Source organism: Rhincodon typus, chromosome 39 (assembly GCF_021869965.1).
Source record: "Rhincodon typus isolate 14 chromosome 39, sRhiTyp1.1, whole genome shotgun sequence".
NCBI lineage: Eukaryota > Metazoa > Chordata > Chondrichthyes > Orectolobiformes > Rhincodontidae > Rhincodon > Rhincodon typus.
In genome coordinates, this window is record NC_063370.1 from 4,436,765 (window position 1) to 4,453,588 (window position 16,824).

A 16,824-nucleotide genomic window follows, 5' to 3' on the forward strand; every position below is an offset into this window, starting at 1 on the left:
GAGGGAAAGGGGGAAAACAGGAGGGAAAGGGGGAAAACAGGAGGGAACAGGAGGGAAAGGGGGAAGGGGGAAAACAGGAGGGAAAGGGGGAAAACAGGACGGAACAGGAGGGAAAGGGGAAAACAGGAGGGAACAGGAGGGAAAGGGGAAAACAGGAGGGAAAGGGGGTGGGGGAAACAGGAGGGAACCGGGGGTGTGATGAGTGATGGTGGTGGTCCTGGGGTCTGGAGATCTACCTCCAAGAATGAGCCTGATTGGTCTTGGCAATACCCAATCACAACACTTCGTTCCACAATTCGGGCGATCAATTTACCCGACGGGAAAGAAAAGCAAATACATTGACTTGGGACGGATGGGGCTCAAGTGGGTTATGGATAGAGGTGGAGAGTGCAAAAACAAGGAATAGAGACAGTCAACCCTTATATACAAGACTGTTCTGGCCTGTGCTGGAGTACTGTGCCCAATTGTGGACACTATCCTTCAGGAGGGATGTGAAATGTTTGGAGTGGGTGCAGCAAGGATGCCCAACAATGGGCGTAGGGGTGAGGGGCTTTAGCCAAGAGGGTAGGATGCGGAGGTTGGAACTGGTTTCCTCAGAGCTGGCTGAGGAGAGATTTGATGGAGATTAGGAGGGGACCTTGACAGAGGAGTCACAGAGAAAGCCCATTTCCCCCGGTAAACAGATCGGGGGCCAGAGAACACAGTAACTGGACAGAGGACTGAATAGCCTAGTGGTATTATCACCAGACTGTTAATCCAGAGAGCCAGATAATGTTCTGGGGACATGGGTTCGAATCCTGTCCCAGCAGATGATGGAATTTGAATTTTTAAAAAAATATTCGGAATGAACAATCTAATGACCGTGAATCCATTGTTGATTGTAGGGAAAAGCCCATCTGGTTCACTAATGTCCTTTAGGGAAGGAAACTGCCATCCTTACCTGGTCTGGGCCTACATGTGACTCCAGACCCACAGCAATGTGGTTGACTCTTAACTGCCCTCTGGGTAATTAGGGATGGGCAATAAATGCTGCCTAGCCAGTGACGCCCTCATCCCGTGAATGAATAAAAAAATAACTTGAGGAGAATCACTTTTACGCAGGGAGGGGTGAGGGTCTGTCCCCAGAGAGAGAGATGGGTGGGCAACAGATTCAACTGTGGCTTTCAGAAGGGAAATTGCCTACGGTCCTGATGGGAAATGGGAGCGGCTGATTTACTCTGGCAGTGAGCTAGCAGGGTCATGATGGGAGGAATTGCCTCTTTCTGCACTGTAACCATCCTGCAATTCGAAACCGATTCAAAGTGGCACACACTGAACGACACAGACCCCCACCTCGCCACTCACCCACCCCGAAGCTGCCGGCCAAACTGAATGCTTTAGCTTACGTTTGTGGTTGTTCTTTCGATGGAAGGGCAGAGTGTGTCGCTCCAGCTCATCCTCGCCCTCCTCCTCCGCCAGGTGGGTGTGAGTGTAGTGGTAGCTCAGGCCTGGTCTGTTCTTGTACCGTTTACCACAGACTTTGGGCCACGAAAGGCAGAGAGAGAGAGAGAGAGAGAGAGAGAGAGAGAGAGAGAGAGGGTGTGTGAGTCACTTCAAAACTGTGCACAATCCCAGAGGAGGCGATAGCCTGCCAGAGACCAAGGACAAAACCAGCAACCCTCTCTCCCCATTGCCATTCAACTTGGACCCTATCTCAGTGGGGAGCAGTCGGTGTGAAAGCCAGGGGTTCAAGTCCCACTCCAGGAACATGGCCCAGGCCAACCCTTCCCCGGGCAGTACTGAGCGGGTGCTGCATTATCAGTGACTCTCGTTCTCCAGTTGATCCATTAAACGGGGATCCTGCGCAAAAGGATAGCAGCTTGAGTGCTCGTGGTGGTTTGGCCAATATTTATCCTTCGATCGACATCAGGTAAAACTGACTAATCCGGTCCATTCCTCACACGGCTGCCGCTGGGATCTTCCTGTGCGCGAACGGGCAAGCATCACAATGGGCAGTCCCTTTCTCTGGGTGCTAAAGCTCTTTACTGGTTGGCTACAAAAACATTCGCGTGACACCCTTTCCCTCTGACGGACGAATCTACTCACTATCGCAGACGTACGGCTTGTCTCGATCCTCCAACGATGTCGGCTCTTGCCTCTTGCGCATCCCTCCAATGCCACAGGTCTAGAAGAGAGAAGAGAAAGGCCAAAAGAGTTATTTTAACCTCAGCAATGTCCCACTCACTCTCCTTACAGGCTCAAAGCTCAAGGGGACAGTCCCTTGGAGCTACTCGTCTGAACCTGTTTGCCGAGGAGAAGATGTAGGCCATTCAGCCCCTCAACCCATTCCTTGTCCATTCGATAAGATCACGGCTGCTCCACATTCCCCCCTGCCTCTGATAACCTTTCACCCCTACTTGCCTGTCAAGAATCTCTCTGCCCCCGCCTTAAAAATATTCAAAAACTCTGTTTCCACTGCCTTTTTCAGGACAGACTCTTGCCTCTGTGACAGAAAACCTGCCCTTTCATCTGCTTCAAATGGGTGGGCCTCCATTTCGAATCGTTCTGGATGCTCCCACAAGAGGAAACATCCACTCCACAGCCACTCTGCCAAAACCCATCAGGATCTTATTGCTTCAATCAAGTCATCTCTTACTCCTCTAAGCTCTGGCGAATACAAGGCTGGTCTGTCCAACCCTTCCTCATAACGCAGTCTGTCTGTTCAACATATCAGTCTAGTGAAGCTCTTCAGAACTGCTTCCAAAGCAGCTACATCCTTCCTTAAATAAGGTGAGCAATATTGTGCACTGTACTCCAGATGCAGTCTCACTAATGGACTAATAACTAAAGTACAACCTCCTACCTTCACAATAAAAACCAAAAGTGCTGGAGAAACCCAGCAGGTCTGGCAGCATCTGTGCCGAGAGAAACAGAGTTAGCCTTTCGAGTCTGGTATGATATTTCTTCAGACTGCCACTCTTTGTTCTAAAAGCAACACGTGATGGCTCAGCGGTTAGCACTGCTGCCTCACAGCACCAGGGACCTGGGTTCGATCCCACCTTCGGGTGACTGTCTGTGTGGAGTTTGCACATTCTCCCTGTGTCTGCGTGGGTTTCCTCCGGGTGCTCCGGTTTCCTCCCACAGTCCAAAGATGTGCAGGCTATGGTGGATTAGCCATGGGAAATTGACTATAGTGTTCAGGGACGTGTAGATTAGGTGGGCTATAGGGGGATGGGTCTGGGTGGGATGCTCCAAGGGTTGGTGGACTTTTTGGGACAAAGGGCCTGTTTCCACACTATAGGTTCAGAAACAGGGTTAACATACAGACTCTGATATGTGTCTCCTCTCGAACAAAGAATGGTAGTCTGCAGAAGAGTCACACCAGACTTGACTTGTTTCTCTCTCCACTCATGCTGAGTTTCTCCAGCAGTTTCTGTTTTATTTCAGATTTCTAGTATTTTGCTTTTATTTTACTCTCTACTTTTATTTTAAATCCCCTTCACGATTAATTATGGTATTCTATGAGCTTTCTCATAGTTACTTGCTGTTCCTGCAGACTAACCTTTTGCAATTCATGCACAAGGACACCCAGATCCTTCTGCACCTCAGAGCTCTCCAATCTCTCACCATTTGGATGGTGTACTTTTTCCATTCTTCTCTCCAAAAAGGACTATTTCACATTTTCCCACATAATATTCCATTTGTCAGATCTTTGTCCACTCACTGAATCTATCCAAATCCCTCTGCAGTCTCCTCATGTCCCCCCGGGGAGGCGATGGCCTAGTGGTATTATCGCTGGACTATTAACCCAGAGACCCCAGTTAATGTCCGGAGGACCCAGGATTGAATCCCATCACGGCAGATGGTGGAATTTGAACTTAATTTTTAAAAAAAACCTGGAGTTGAGAGTCTAATGATGACCGTGAATCAATTGTTATTTGGGGAAAAAAAAAACCTTGTCTGGCACACTAAAGGAAGGAAACTGCCATCCTTACCTGGCTTGGCCTACATGTGACTCCAGACCCACAGCAATGTGGTTGACTCTTAACTGCCCCCTGGGCAATTAGGAACGGGCAGTAAATGCCACGACGCCCTCATCCCGTGAATGAATAGTCAAAAAGAACTTCACAATTTACTCTCTTCAAAGCCCATGAAAGGATTTAATATACGAGGACACCCCTGTAGATTTTGGGTTGGTAACCCGAGGAGACAACACTATTGGCAGAACTGAGTGAAGGGGAATTAACTGTTGACACAACAAGTTTGCTGTGATCTGGGTCACACTGACTTAAAGCAGATTCAATATGGGAATTTTCGGATAAAGTCTCGCAGGACTGGGGAACAAGGGCAGAGGGGAGTGGGACTTTCCTGTAATTTTAATTTCATGGGTGTCCCTGGCCATTGGCTGTCCCATCCCTTTAACTGCGAAGCTTGCAAGGGTCATTATTCAGGGCAATTAAAATTCAACCACATTGCTGTGGGTCTAGAGTCACATGTAGGGGCCAGACCAGGTAAGGATGGCAGTTTCCTTCCCTAAAGGGCCATCAGTGAACCAGATGGGTTTTTACAACAATCGATGATCATTGTCATGGACACTGACACTCACACTAGCGTTCAATTCTAGATGATTAGTTGAATTTAAATTCTACCAGTCCTATGGTGGGATTTGAACCCATGTCCCCAAAGCATTCGCATGGGCCTCTGGATAGCGACTAACTGGATAGATCTTCCAGAGAGCCAGTATAGACATGTATCATAGAATCCCTACAGTGTGGAAACAGGCCCTTCAGCCCAACAAGGCCACACCGACCCTCAGAGCATCCCACCCAGCCCCATCCCCCTATAACCCACACACCCCTGAACACTACGGGCAATTTCCCATGGCCAATCCACCCTAACCTACATATCTTTGGACTGTGGGAGGAAACCAGAGCACACAGAGGAAACCCACGCAGACACGGGCAGAATGTGCAAACTCCACACACACAGCCACCCGAGGCTGGAATCGAACCCAGGTCCCTGGCGCTGTGAGGCTGCAGTGCTAACCACTGAGCTACCATGCCGCCCATGTGAAGCTGAATGGCCTCCTTCAGTCTATTGTTCTGCGACCATGTGATCTGAAGCCTTGACTTGTCACCTTACATGTGTTTCGGAAAGGTACAGCACAGAACGAGGCTATTCGGCCCATGATATCTGTGCTGGCTCTTGGAAAGAGTTCTCCGATTAGCCTCATTTGTCCTGTTCTTTGCCCATTCCTCTGCAAATGTGACACCCTCTGCCCCCTCAAACTGGTGTCAAAGTTTCCAGCTTTACCTCAACACTCCCTCTGCTCGCGCAGCCACTCAAAATGCCAATGGAAGTCATGTGATCTTGTTTTGGCCACATGACATATCAATAGGATTTCCCCCTCCCGACCCTTCAATTCGTCCCTCTCATCCTTCCCTTCGAATCACACAACATTGAGACAATAAAGAAACCCTGAACAGCTCACCCTTCCTTTGGTTTTATTTTTCCGCTTTGGCGTGTCTTCCTCCAGGTCATCAGCCTCAATCTCGTGAGGGAAGTCACTCGCTAAAATCCTCTGCAAGAAACGAGAGGTTTGACGTTAGCGTTGGCTTGGCCAACTCTAATTGGGTGAACCGCAGGGAGGGTACGATCATGTGATTACCCTCCCTCAACCAACCAGCAGCTGAGCCCCACCCCAGGCTTTACCATTGGCTGAACTGCAATGCGTCAATCATCCCAAGGCCCAGCTCCCACTGCACCCTCCCCTCCCCCGACATGCTCACACAGCCAATGGCAAAGTAGATAATTGGATAATGCTTGACCATTGGGTTGGAACTAACAGCAGAAGTAGGCAATTCAACCTTTCAAGCCCAGTTTGCTATTTAACATGATCATGGCTGATCTTATCCTGGTCTCAACTCCACTCTCCTGCCTGCTCCCTATCACCCTTTATCCCGCTTTCCATCAGAAACATCTCCATTTCTTTCTTGAATCTGTTGATTGATTCTGTCTCCCCTGTGCTCTGGAGTTCCACAGATTCACAACCCTCAGAGAAATAGTTTCTCCCCATCTCAGTTTTGAACCTACCCCCGTCTCACTCTATGTCCATGACCTCTTGCTCGGGACTGTCCCACAAGGGGAAATGTCTGTTCAGCATCCACCTTATCAATCCCCTTTAGCATTTTGCATACCTCAATATGCCCTTCATTCTTCTGAACTCCAGCGAGTACAGGTCCGAACTATTTAACCGCTCCTCATACAACAGCCCCTTCATCCCTGGAATCAATCTGGTGAACCTCCTCTGAATTGCCTCCAGTGCCACCACAAACTTCCTCAAGTAAGAAGGCCAGAACTGGACACAATACTCCAGATGCAGTCTCACCAATAGCTTATACGATTGTAACAACATTTCTTTATTTTTACAAGCCAGCCCTTTTGCAATAAATGCCAGGATACCGTTTGCTTTTCTAACTATGTACTGCACCTGCATGCCCACTTTCTGTGACTGAAGGACACCCAGATCCCTCTGCACTGATGCACTGTGAATCTGCTCCCCATTTAAATAATAATTTGCCCTTTCTTTCTGGCCAAAATGGACAACCTCGCACCTATCCACATTAAACTCCATCCGTCAGATTCTCGCCCATTCTCCTAGCCTATCAATATCCATCTGCAAACTCTTTATCTCCTCATCACAGCCTCATTTCCCACCTATTTTTAGTATCATCCGCGAATTTTACTACATTACACTGTCCCCGAGCTTGTTGACTTGCTCACCAAGCTGGCTTGTTTTTGTTCAGATGTTTTGTCACCACGCTAGGTAACATCATCAGTGGAGCCTCCAATGAAGCGATGTTATTCTACTCCACATGGAATTTATACTGTCCAGTCCGTTATGGTGAGTACAGTCATTTCTGGTTTTGATCTGTGTGGGTTTATATATGGGGTCCAATTCTATATGTTTGTTGATTGAAGTATTGGAGAACCATGTCTCTAGGAATTCCTGTGCGTGTCTATGTTTGGCTTGGGCTACTATGGTTACTTTGTCCCAGTTAAACTGATGGCCTAGAGGCATGGTTCTCTACCCATACATCAATCAACAAACATATAGAATTGGATCCCATATATAAAACCTACAGATCAAAATTAGAAATGACTACTCACCATAACAGACCAGACAGTATAAATTCCAAGCAGAGTAGAATAACATTTGCTTCATCGGAGGCTCCGCTGATGATATCACCTAGCATGGTGAAGAAAAGCCTGAACTAAAACAAGCCAGCTCGGCGAGCAAGTCAACAACCTCACCCACCACCTGAGCTACAGATCTTCGCCAATACTTCATACACCGTCCTTGTTTGCAGATCATTTATGTAGATCGTAAACAGTCAAGGTCTGAGAATTGACTCCTTGTGACACCCCACTAATCACAGTTCGCCATCCAGAGAAGGACTCATTTACCCTGGCCCCTCTGTTTTCTGTCAGTCAGCCAATCCTGTATCCAAGCCAATACTCTGCCCTTAATCCCCCCGGGATCTAACCTTCTGGATCGGTCTTTCATGCAGCACCTTGTTAAATGCCTTCTGGAAGTCTCGACATACCACATCCACCGGATCCCCATTATCATCCACCTGGCTGGTTACATCCTCAAAGAACTCCAGGAAATCTGTCAAGCCTGAGTTGCCCTTCGGGAAACCAGGCTGACTTGCAAGGCACCAGTCACCTGCGCGATAGTCACAGCTGGGCAGAGTGATGCCAGAGGTGTGGGCTCAATTCCCATGAAGGGCTCTCCTTCAGCCGCAGCGTGGTGACCCTCAGGTTAAACTCGAACGAGAGAGTGATCCTCTGGGACTTTACCTGGCATTCGCTGATGCTCTCCTCGTCTTTCATCTCCGCCTTCTTCTCTGCCGCATCCGCGCACAGCAGGGCTTCCAAGGCCGGGCCCTCAGGCAGCAGACCCTCCTTCTTCAGAGCCACCTCAGTATCTGAGCAGAGATACGCAAGAAACAACAGCATTTGGTCGCCATGCCGCTGACCCCTGGCCTGGTCCTAACCTCCGGGAGCCCACTGTGGTTGGGCATTACCATAGAAATCACCACGGAAACGAGGTGGGCCCCCTTAAATTATGGGACAAAATTCAGGAAAAGAGGATGTTACGATACTGTCATTGGGCTGATAATAGGGTCACACAAGAGGCCCTTCAGCCCATCAAGCCCATCGGGGAAGGCAATGGCCTAGTGGTACTGTCGCTGGACTGTTAATCCAGAGACCCAGGTAATGTTCTGGGGATCTGGGTTCGAATCCTGCCACAGCAGATGGTGGAATTTGAATTCAATAAAATATCTGGAATTAAGAGTCTAATGATGACCATGAATCCATGGTCAATTGTCAGGAACAACCCATCTAGTTCACCAATGTCCTTTATGGAAAGAAACTGCCATCCTTACCTGGTCTGGCCTACATGTGACTCCACACCCACAGCAATGTGGTTGACTCAACTGCCCGCTGGGCAATTAGGGATGGGCAATAAATGCTGCCTGGCCAGCGACACCCACATCCCATGAATGAATAAAGGAAAAACAAAGCCTGTATTGCCAAACTATCTACACTAGTCCCACTTCCCTCCACTAGGCCTGTAGCCTTGAGAGTGATGACATCTAAAGTGCTCATCCAAGTACTTTTTAAAAGGTTGCCATGATGTGGAGGTGCTGGACAAGGCCAAAAATCACACAACACCAGGTTATAGTCCAACAGGTTTATTGATGTCACAAGCTTTCAGAGCACTGTCCCTCCCTGTCAGTGCATTCCAGACCCCATCACCTTCTGGCTGAAAACATTTTTCCTCAAAACCTCCTGGCTTTCACTTTACAATTATGCCACCTTGTCAAAACCGAAAGAACTGCGGATGCTGTAAATCAGGAACAAAAACAGGAGTTGCTGGAAAAGCTCAGCAGGTCTGCCAGCATCTGTGAAGGTAAAAAACAGAGTTAACGTTTCGGGCCCAGTGACCAAAGAGGGATGACCAAAGTTAACTCTGTTTCTTGCCTTCACAGATGCTGCCAGACCTGCTGAGCTTTTCCAGCAACTTCTGTTTTTGTTCCTGTTGTTGTATGCCCCCTGGTTATTGACTATTTCCTTGGAGACACGAGTTCAAATCCAACTGATGGGAGAATTTAAATTTAATTTATGAAACAATTTTGGAATTGAAGGCTAGTCCCAGTGATGGTGACAATGAAACTATCATCGATTGGTATTAAAAACCATTTCTGGTTCACTAATTTGCTTTAGGGAAGGAAATCTGCCATCTTTACCTGGTCAGGCCTAAACCTGACTCCAGACCCACAGCGATGGGGTTAACTCTGAACAGCCCCAGCTGCTCGGTTGCTGAGGTGGGGGGTGAAAGCTGGATTTACCGGTGATGCCCACTGAACAAATTAAAGAGAAAGCTCCCACCAGCCCCCGCACCCCCCGCCCAAGCCTGACCCACCATCAGCACGACCAACAGCAGATCAGAAGCTGGGAATACTGAGCTGAGTAACTCACCTCCTGACTCCTCAAAGCCTGTCCCACCATCTACAAGGCACAAGTCAGGAACGTGATGGAATACTCCCCACTTGCCCTGGATGGGTGCAGCCCCAACAACACTCAAGAAGCTCAACACCATCCAGGACAAAGCATCCGCTTGATTGGCACCACATCCACAAACATCCCACTCCCTCCATCACCGACGCTCAGTAGCAGCAGTGTGTACCATCTACAAGATGCACTGCAGAAATTCACCAAAGATCCTCAGGCAGCACCTTCCAAACCCACAACCACTTGAAATCTAGAAGGCCAAGTAACAGCAGATACATGGGAACACCACCCCCTGCAAGTTACCCTCCAAACTGCTCACCATCCTGACTTGGAAATATATTGCCCTGTTCCTTCAGTGTCACTGGGTCAAAATCCTGGAATTCCCTGCCTAATGGCATTGTGGTGGCAACTAGGGATGGGCAAGAAATGCTGACCCAGTCAGAGTCACCCACATCCCACAAAAAATGAATAGAGCATAGAACATAGAACATAGAACATTACAGCGCAGTACAGGCTCTTCGGCCCTCGATGTTGCGCCGACCTGTGAAACCAATCTGAAGCCCATCTAACCTAAACTATTCCATTATCACCCATATGTTTATCCAACGGCCATTTAAAAGCCCTTAAAGTTGGCGAGTCTACTACTTTTGCAGGCAGGGCATTCCACGCCCTTACTACTCTCTGAGTAAGGAACCTACCTCTGACATCTGTCCTATATCTATCACCCCTCAATTTAAAGCTACGTCCCCTCGTGCTAGCCATCACCATCCCAGGAAAAAGGCTCCCACTGTCCACCCTATCTAATCCTCTGATCATCTTGTATGTCTCTATCAAGTCACCTCTTAACCTTCTTCTCTCTAACGAAAACAGCCTCAAGACCCTCAGCCTTTCCTCATAAGACCTTCCCTCCATACCAGGCAACATCCTGGTAAATCTCCTCTGCACCCTTTCCAATGCTTCCACATCCTTCCTATAATGCGGTGACCAGAACTGTACGCAATACTCCAAGTGCGGCCGCACCAGAGTTTTGTACAGCTGCAACATGACCTCATGGCTCCGAAACTCAATCCCTCTACCAATAGAAAAAAAACCGACTGACTGACCCCTGGGTGAGGAGTTTAGGGGTCCTCAGGCATGGGGGATGCATGCTAAAATGAGGTGTGGGGGTGGGGGTAGAGGGCTGGTTGCTACTGAATGTGTTGGTGGTGGGGGAGATGGTGTGAACGCTGGCAGGTCACCAGAAGGGAGATGGCACCTGACCGATCGTTGGCTTTGCAAAGGTACACAGTGCACAGAGTGTAGACCAATGTCATGGACACGGCTCCAGCAACCCAGGGCTGTGGAGAGGGGGGTGGTCCTGTAAACGCTGGCAGGGTGGGTCAGCCTGAACGAGGCGAGCATTTACTACCTCTCCCCATTTGCCCTTAAGAAGGAGCAGAAGGTGGCCATTCAGCCCTTCGAGCCTGCTCTGCTATTCACCTGCATCAGGACTGTTTGTCTACTTCAACTCCGTATTCCCGCACTATCCCACGATCCATTCCGTTGGGTCGAGCAGCCTCCCTATGGCGTGGGCCGGTTAGCTCAGTTAGCTGGACAGCTGGTTTGCTATGCAGAGTGACACCGATGGCTTGGGTTCAATTCCCACATGGGCTGCGGTCACCATGAAGGACTCTCCTTCTTCAACCTCTTCCCCGCCTCGCTCGAGGCGTAGTGACCCTCAGGTTAAACCACCACTGGCCATCTCCCTCTCTAATGAGACCGTGGGACCGTGGCGACTTTGCCTTTAGCTAGCACCTTTCTGATAGTGCACCAAATCCAGTCAGCGAGATAGGGATTAGAGGAGTGCAGTGTGGGAAGGAAGAGACGGGCAGGAATTGTTCTGGGTGCAGTGCCATGGACATAGGGACAGCAGCGCCAGCGGCCAGGCCTGGTTTGTGACTGATGCATGGAGTTGAAGGGCTTCATGATCCTGAGGGAGTGGGGGAGCATTGTTGGAGAATACTCCTGGTGATTCTTGCTAAAATGATCTGGGGTTTGTCACACTCTAAGGCAGAAAGGTGAAGCTGCCACAGTCGAAGAGCCTGCGCAACACTCTGTTGATGCTGGTACATGAGCTGCGAGGATTCACAGAATCACTGCAGTGTGGAAGCAGGCCATTCAGCCTGCCAACCCTCTGCACAGCATCCCACCCCATCCCAATAACCCTGCATTTCCCATGGCTAATCCACCCTAGCCTACACACATCTTTGGACTATGGTGGGAAACCGAAGCACCCAGACGAAACCCACGCAGACACGGGGAGAACGTGCACAGACAGTTGCCCGAGGCTGGAATCGAACCCGAGTCCCTGTGCTGTGAAGCAGCAGTGCTAACCATTGAGCCACCATGCCTCTTGACAGGGTAGATGCAGGAAGGATTTTTCCCCTGGCTGTGGGCATCTAAAACAGAGGACACAGTCTCAGGATAAGGAGTTGGCCATTTTAGAAGGAGATGAGGAGAAATTTCTTCACTCAAAGGAGGTGGGGGGAATTCCAGGAATTCTCTACACCAGGGAAGCTCACTCATTCAATATGTAAGGCAGAGATCCATAGGTTTCTAGGGATCGTGGGATAGTGCAGGAATGTGGAATTGAAGTAGATAAACAGTCTTGATGCAGGTGAATAGCAGAGCAGGCTCGAAGGGCTGAATGGCCACCTTCTGCTCCTTCTCTAGGGCAAATAGGGAGAGGTAGTAATGCTCGCCTCGTCCCATGACTGGAGTTTGAAAGTTTGCTATGTAGGATGGGCATTTGAGGTGAGAATGTGAGTGAAATCTTTGAGAGAATCCTTATAAGAGGGTTATAAAATCATGAGGGGCATAGATAAGGTGAATAGCAAAGGTCTTTTCTGTAGGGTTGGGGAGTTCAAAACCAGAGGGCATAATTTTAAGGTGAGACAAGAAAGATTTTAAAAGGGACTTGAGGGACAACTTTTTCATGCAGAGGATGGTTTGTACGTGGCATGAAGTGACAGAGGAAGAGTTTACAACATTTAAGAGACATTTGGACCGATTTAAATGGATATGGGCCAAGTGGAGGCGAATTTAGTTTGGGAATCTTAATCGGCATGGACAAGTTGGAGCAAAGGGTCTGTCTCCATGTCGTATGACTCTGTGATTCTAAAACAAAATGGAGCAGATGTGCCAATGGGGGCAGGAGAGACGGTAAACAGGTGGTTTGGGTGCGGTGGGAGAGCAGAATCTCAATTTCTGGCATATGTATTCAGCCAAGATAACAAAGTGTTGAGCTGGAGGAACACAGCAGGCCAGGCAACATCGGAAGAGGCAGAAAGCTGACCTTTCAGGCCAGGAACCTTTTACAGAAGGAGGGTCTTTCTGAACAAGGGTCCCGACCCGAAACGTCAGCTTCCCTGCTCCTCTGATGCTGCCTGGCTTGCTGTGTTCCTCCAGCTCCACACGGTGTTATCTCAGTCTCCAGCATCTGCAGTTCTTACTGTCTCGTAGAGCCTTGTTACTGAGCACAGACAGCTCCTCAGACAGGATCAGCCCTGACCACCTTCACCTTTAACTGTGAACTTCCAACTTGCCATCAGTCAGAGGGGATGAGCTGCTAATTCACTGCCTGTTAATTAAATGGTCAATGGGTTATTAGCCAGGTCCCGGGGGACAGGAGAGAAATTCATCATGACCAATCCGTGATTCTTAAAGGAGTGATAAGCACACAATTCTGCCAAGTCGCTGGATTTCCAGAGAATAGAGAGCTAATCAATTAGAGAGTAAAACACTGATCGGAAGATTAGATGCCTCATCAATCAAATGGATTTGGCAACGATTTTGCTAAACCACTCGACTCTTGTTAATGTTGGTGTAACTGCTGGAAGATCTTAAAAGACACAGAGCCTATTTCACATTACATTTCAGTAGGGCCCTGGGGAGTGTTGTCAAACAGAGAGACCTAGGCGTTCAGGTACATAGTTCCTTGAAAGTTGTGTCACATATAGACAGGGTGGTTAAGAGGGTGTTTAGCACAACTACTTTCACCATTGACTATAGGAGTTGGGACGTCATGTTGAAGACATTGGTGAGACCAGCTTTGGAATACTTACGTATAGTTCTGGTTGCCCTCCTATAGGAAGGATATTATTAAATTGGAATGAGTGCAGAAAAGATTTACGAGGATGTTACCGGAACTGACGGGGTAGACGAGTTTGAAACTAATTTTAAGGTGAGTGGAAAAATATTTTAAAAGAGACCTGAGAGGCAACTTTTTCACACAGAGGCTGGTTCGTATGTGGAATGAGCTGCCAGAGGAAGCGGTAAAGGCAACTACAATTACAACATTTAAAAGACATTTGGACAGGTACACAAATAGAAAAGGATTAGAGGGATATGGGCCAAATGCAAGTGAGAGAGACTAGTTTAGTTTGGGAAAACTGGTCAGTATCAACTGGTTGGACCAAAGGGTCTGTTTCTGCGCTGTATGGCTCAACGGGCCATTCAACCCAACTGTCAATGTTGATCTTTATGCTCCCTAAAAGTCTCTGCTCTCCCCCTCCACTGCAACCCCCATTCTAATGCCTTGTCCCTGTTCTGAGCTCAGCTGATGGTTCATACTGTACCAGTCAGATCCCAGTGTGAGACCTGGCTTGATGGATTACCTATGTTTTATTTCTGCTATTTGTTTACTGTGCTGGTCACCTAAAATCAAGAGACTGTCAATGCACTTTTAACAAAAGAACATAAGAAAAGCCACAAGTTTTTGGATTTAACCCTCAACAACAACCCTGACAGATACTCAATCCCCAGGGAAGTGTGCCCCTGACTCCACACATTCGGTTAGCCTGACGTCACTGACATTTGTAATCCATCCCTAGATGCCCGTGAATTGAATGGCTGTCTAACTGGCCATTTGTGGGCACAATTAAGAGTCAACCCCATTGCTGTGGGTCTGGAGTCACGTGTAGATCAGACAGGGTAAGGATGGCCAGATTTCCTTCCCTAAAAGGTAACAGTAATCCTGATGGGATTTTTTATGATGACTGACTACGCGGTCACCATTAGACTAGCCTTTAATACCAGATTTTATTAATTGAATTCAAATTTCACCATCCATCATTGAGTGATTCGAATCCACGACCACAAAGCGTGCGTCTAGTGTGCTGGATTGAGAGGCCAGCGACATTGACACTGCATGGCCACCCCACCTTGAATGACCCAAAGGCTTTGCCGTACAAATTGGCACATTGGTGCACATTATGTGTGCAAGGAAACTGGTCACAACTTTTCGATTTTTGTTGTTAAATACAGACACAACACATGAGCTTTTACATTAGGGGATGGAGTAGACTGTTCAGTTGCTCGAACCTGCTCCGTCATTCATTACCACATCTGATTGTAATCTCAAATCCACATTACTGTCTACCCCTGAACGCCCTTCACCCTTTCCTTAACAAGAATGTATCTAACCTCTGCCTTAAAAATATTCAAGGACTCTGCTTCCACTCCCTTCTCAGGAAGAGTGCTCTGAAACTCATCACCCACCTCCCCAACACCGCCCAGAGGAAAAAAACTCACCTCATCTCTGTCTTAAATGAGTGACCCCTGACTGTGAAATGGTGCCCCCCAGCTCTAGATTCCTCAAAAGCGGAAACATTCTCTCCACATCCATCACGTCAAGTCCCCTCAGGATTTTAAAAACCGAAAGAACTGCGGAAGCTGTAAATCAGGAACAAAAACAGAAGTTGCTGGGAAAGCTCAGAGTTCTGAGGAAGGGTCACCGGACCCGAAACGTTAACTCTGTTTTTTCCTTCACAGATGCTGCCAGACCTGCTGAGCTTTACCAGCAACTTCTGTTTTTGACCCCTCAGGATTTTACACGTTTCAGTCAAGCTGCCTTGTACTGTTTTAAACTCCAGTGGATACAAACCCAGTGTGTCTAACCTCTCCACCTCACACAACACTCTCATTTCGGCTATTAGTTTGGTAAACCTTCTCTAAGCTATCTCCTACACCTCTACATCTTTCCTTATATTAAGGTGACCAGTACCGTACACAATACTCCAGGTGTGTTCCCACCAGTGCCCTGTATAACTGAAGTATAACCTCCAACTTTTCAATTCCCCGTGCGATAAATGATAACTTTCCGTGAAATTTCCTAATTACCTCCCGTTCCCGCAGACTAACCTCCTGTAATTCATGCACTAGAACACCCAAATCCCCCTGCACCTCAGAGCCCTCCAATCTGTCACTATTTACACAATAAGCTTCTTTTTTTTTAAACTGTTCCTGCCAAAATGGACAATTTCACACTTTCCCACATTATACTTGATTTGCCGTATCATTGCCCGGTCACTGAACCTATCTGAATCTTTGTGTCCTCTTCATAAATTCACAGACGGTGACAGACCTGAGAAGCTTCCGGAAATTTAACGGCCAATGACTGTAATTACACCGTGACTGTTGACATAGCAATTTACAACAGTAAGCACTGGCAAAAACACATCACTAAAAATCATGGCAACAAGAGCGTGTGTCCCACAAAATTCTTAGTATAGTAATATTGTTGTACAAGAGAAGACCGTTTGTGATTATTTGACAACATGCGTTGTAAAAATCTTATTAGGCTGGAGGGGCTGCCTATCAACAGTCTCAGGCTTAATGGGGGCCTGACTGGAAGCTCACTAATTGGTTCCATGTCTGATGGGGAGAAAAAAAAACAGAAACTGTTCATAGACCCAAACACATTAAATTAAATCATTCCCCACACCTCAGCCTGGATTCGGGAAGAGATCAAACAGCAAAAGTCTCTCTCTTACCAAGTTTAATTTCACACGGTCTTAGCCTTGGGTCTTCCAGGATATTTAGGCGTCTCTTCTTCCGCCAGCATCGAGCTGGGTAGGTGTACAACTGTCCCGGGGCCAATCCTACAGGAATCAGGCATACAAACCAACTGAAAGTTAGATATTTCAGAATGAACAGGTGCACAAGTTCTGGTGAGCGAATAGAAACACATGAAAACTGAGACAATAAGAGAAGTAGGCCATTTGGCCCTTTGAGCCTGCTACCCCTTTCAATATGTTTGTGGCTGATCATCCAACTCAGTCCCCTGTTCCTGTATTCTCCCCATTCCCTTTGATGGGGAAGAGGGCGTTTCCCCCAACCCCTGCCTAGGCCCCTGCCCCAGCCCCTCTCCCCATCTCCCCCCCCAAGCCCCTGCCCCCTCTCCCAGCCCTTCTACCCCACCCAGCCACTCTCCCCATCTCCCCC

General features: G+C 48.1%; 1 protein-coding gene across 1 annotated transcript in view; it reads right to left on the minus strand.

Annotated features, from left to right (window-relative positions):
* Positions 1-16,824, minus strand: part of dpf1 (double PHD fingers 1) — a 43,643-nt gene that overhangs the window by 20,480 nt on the left and 6,339 nt on the right. Inside the window, exons 2-6 of the mRNA XM_048618202.1 lie at positions 16,374-16,481; positions 7,843-7,970; positions 5,471-5,560; positions 2,086-2,164; positions 1,386-1,517 (exon numbers count right to left, since the gene is read on the minus strand). Of these exons, the coding sequence (XP_048474159.1) occupies positions 1,386-1,517; positions 2,086-2,164; positions 5,471-5,560; positions 7,843-7,970; positions 16,374-16,481 (537 nt within the window). The remainder of the gene's footprint in view (positions 1-1,385; positions 1,518-2,085; positions 2,165-5,470; positions 5,561-7,842; positions 7,971-16,373; positions 16,482-16,824) is intronic.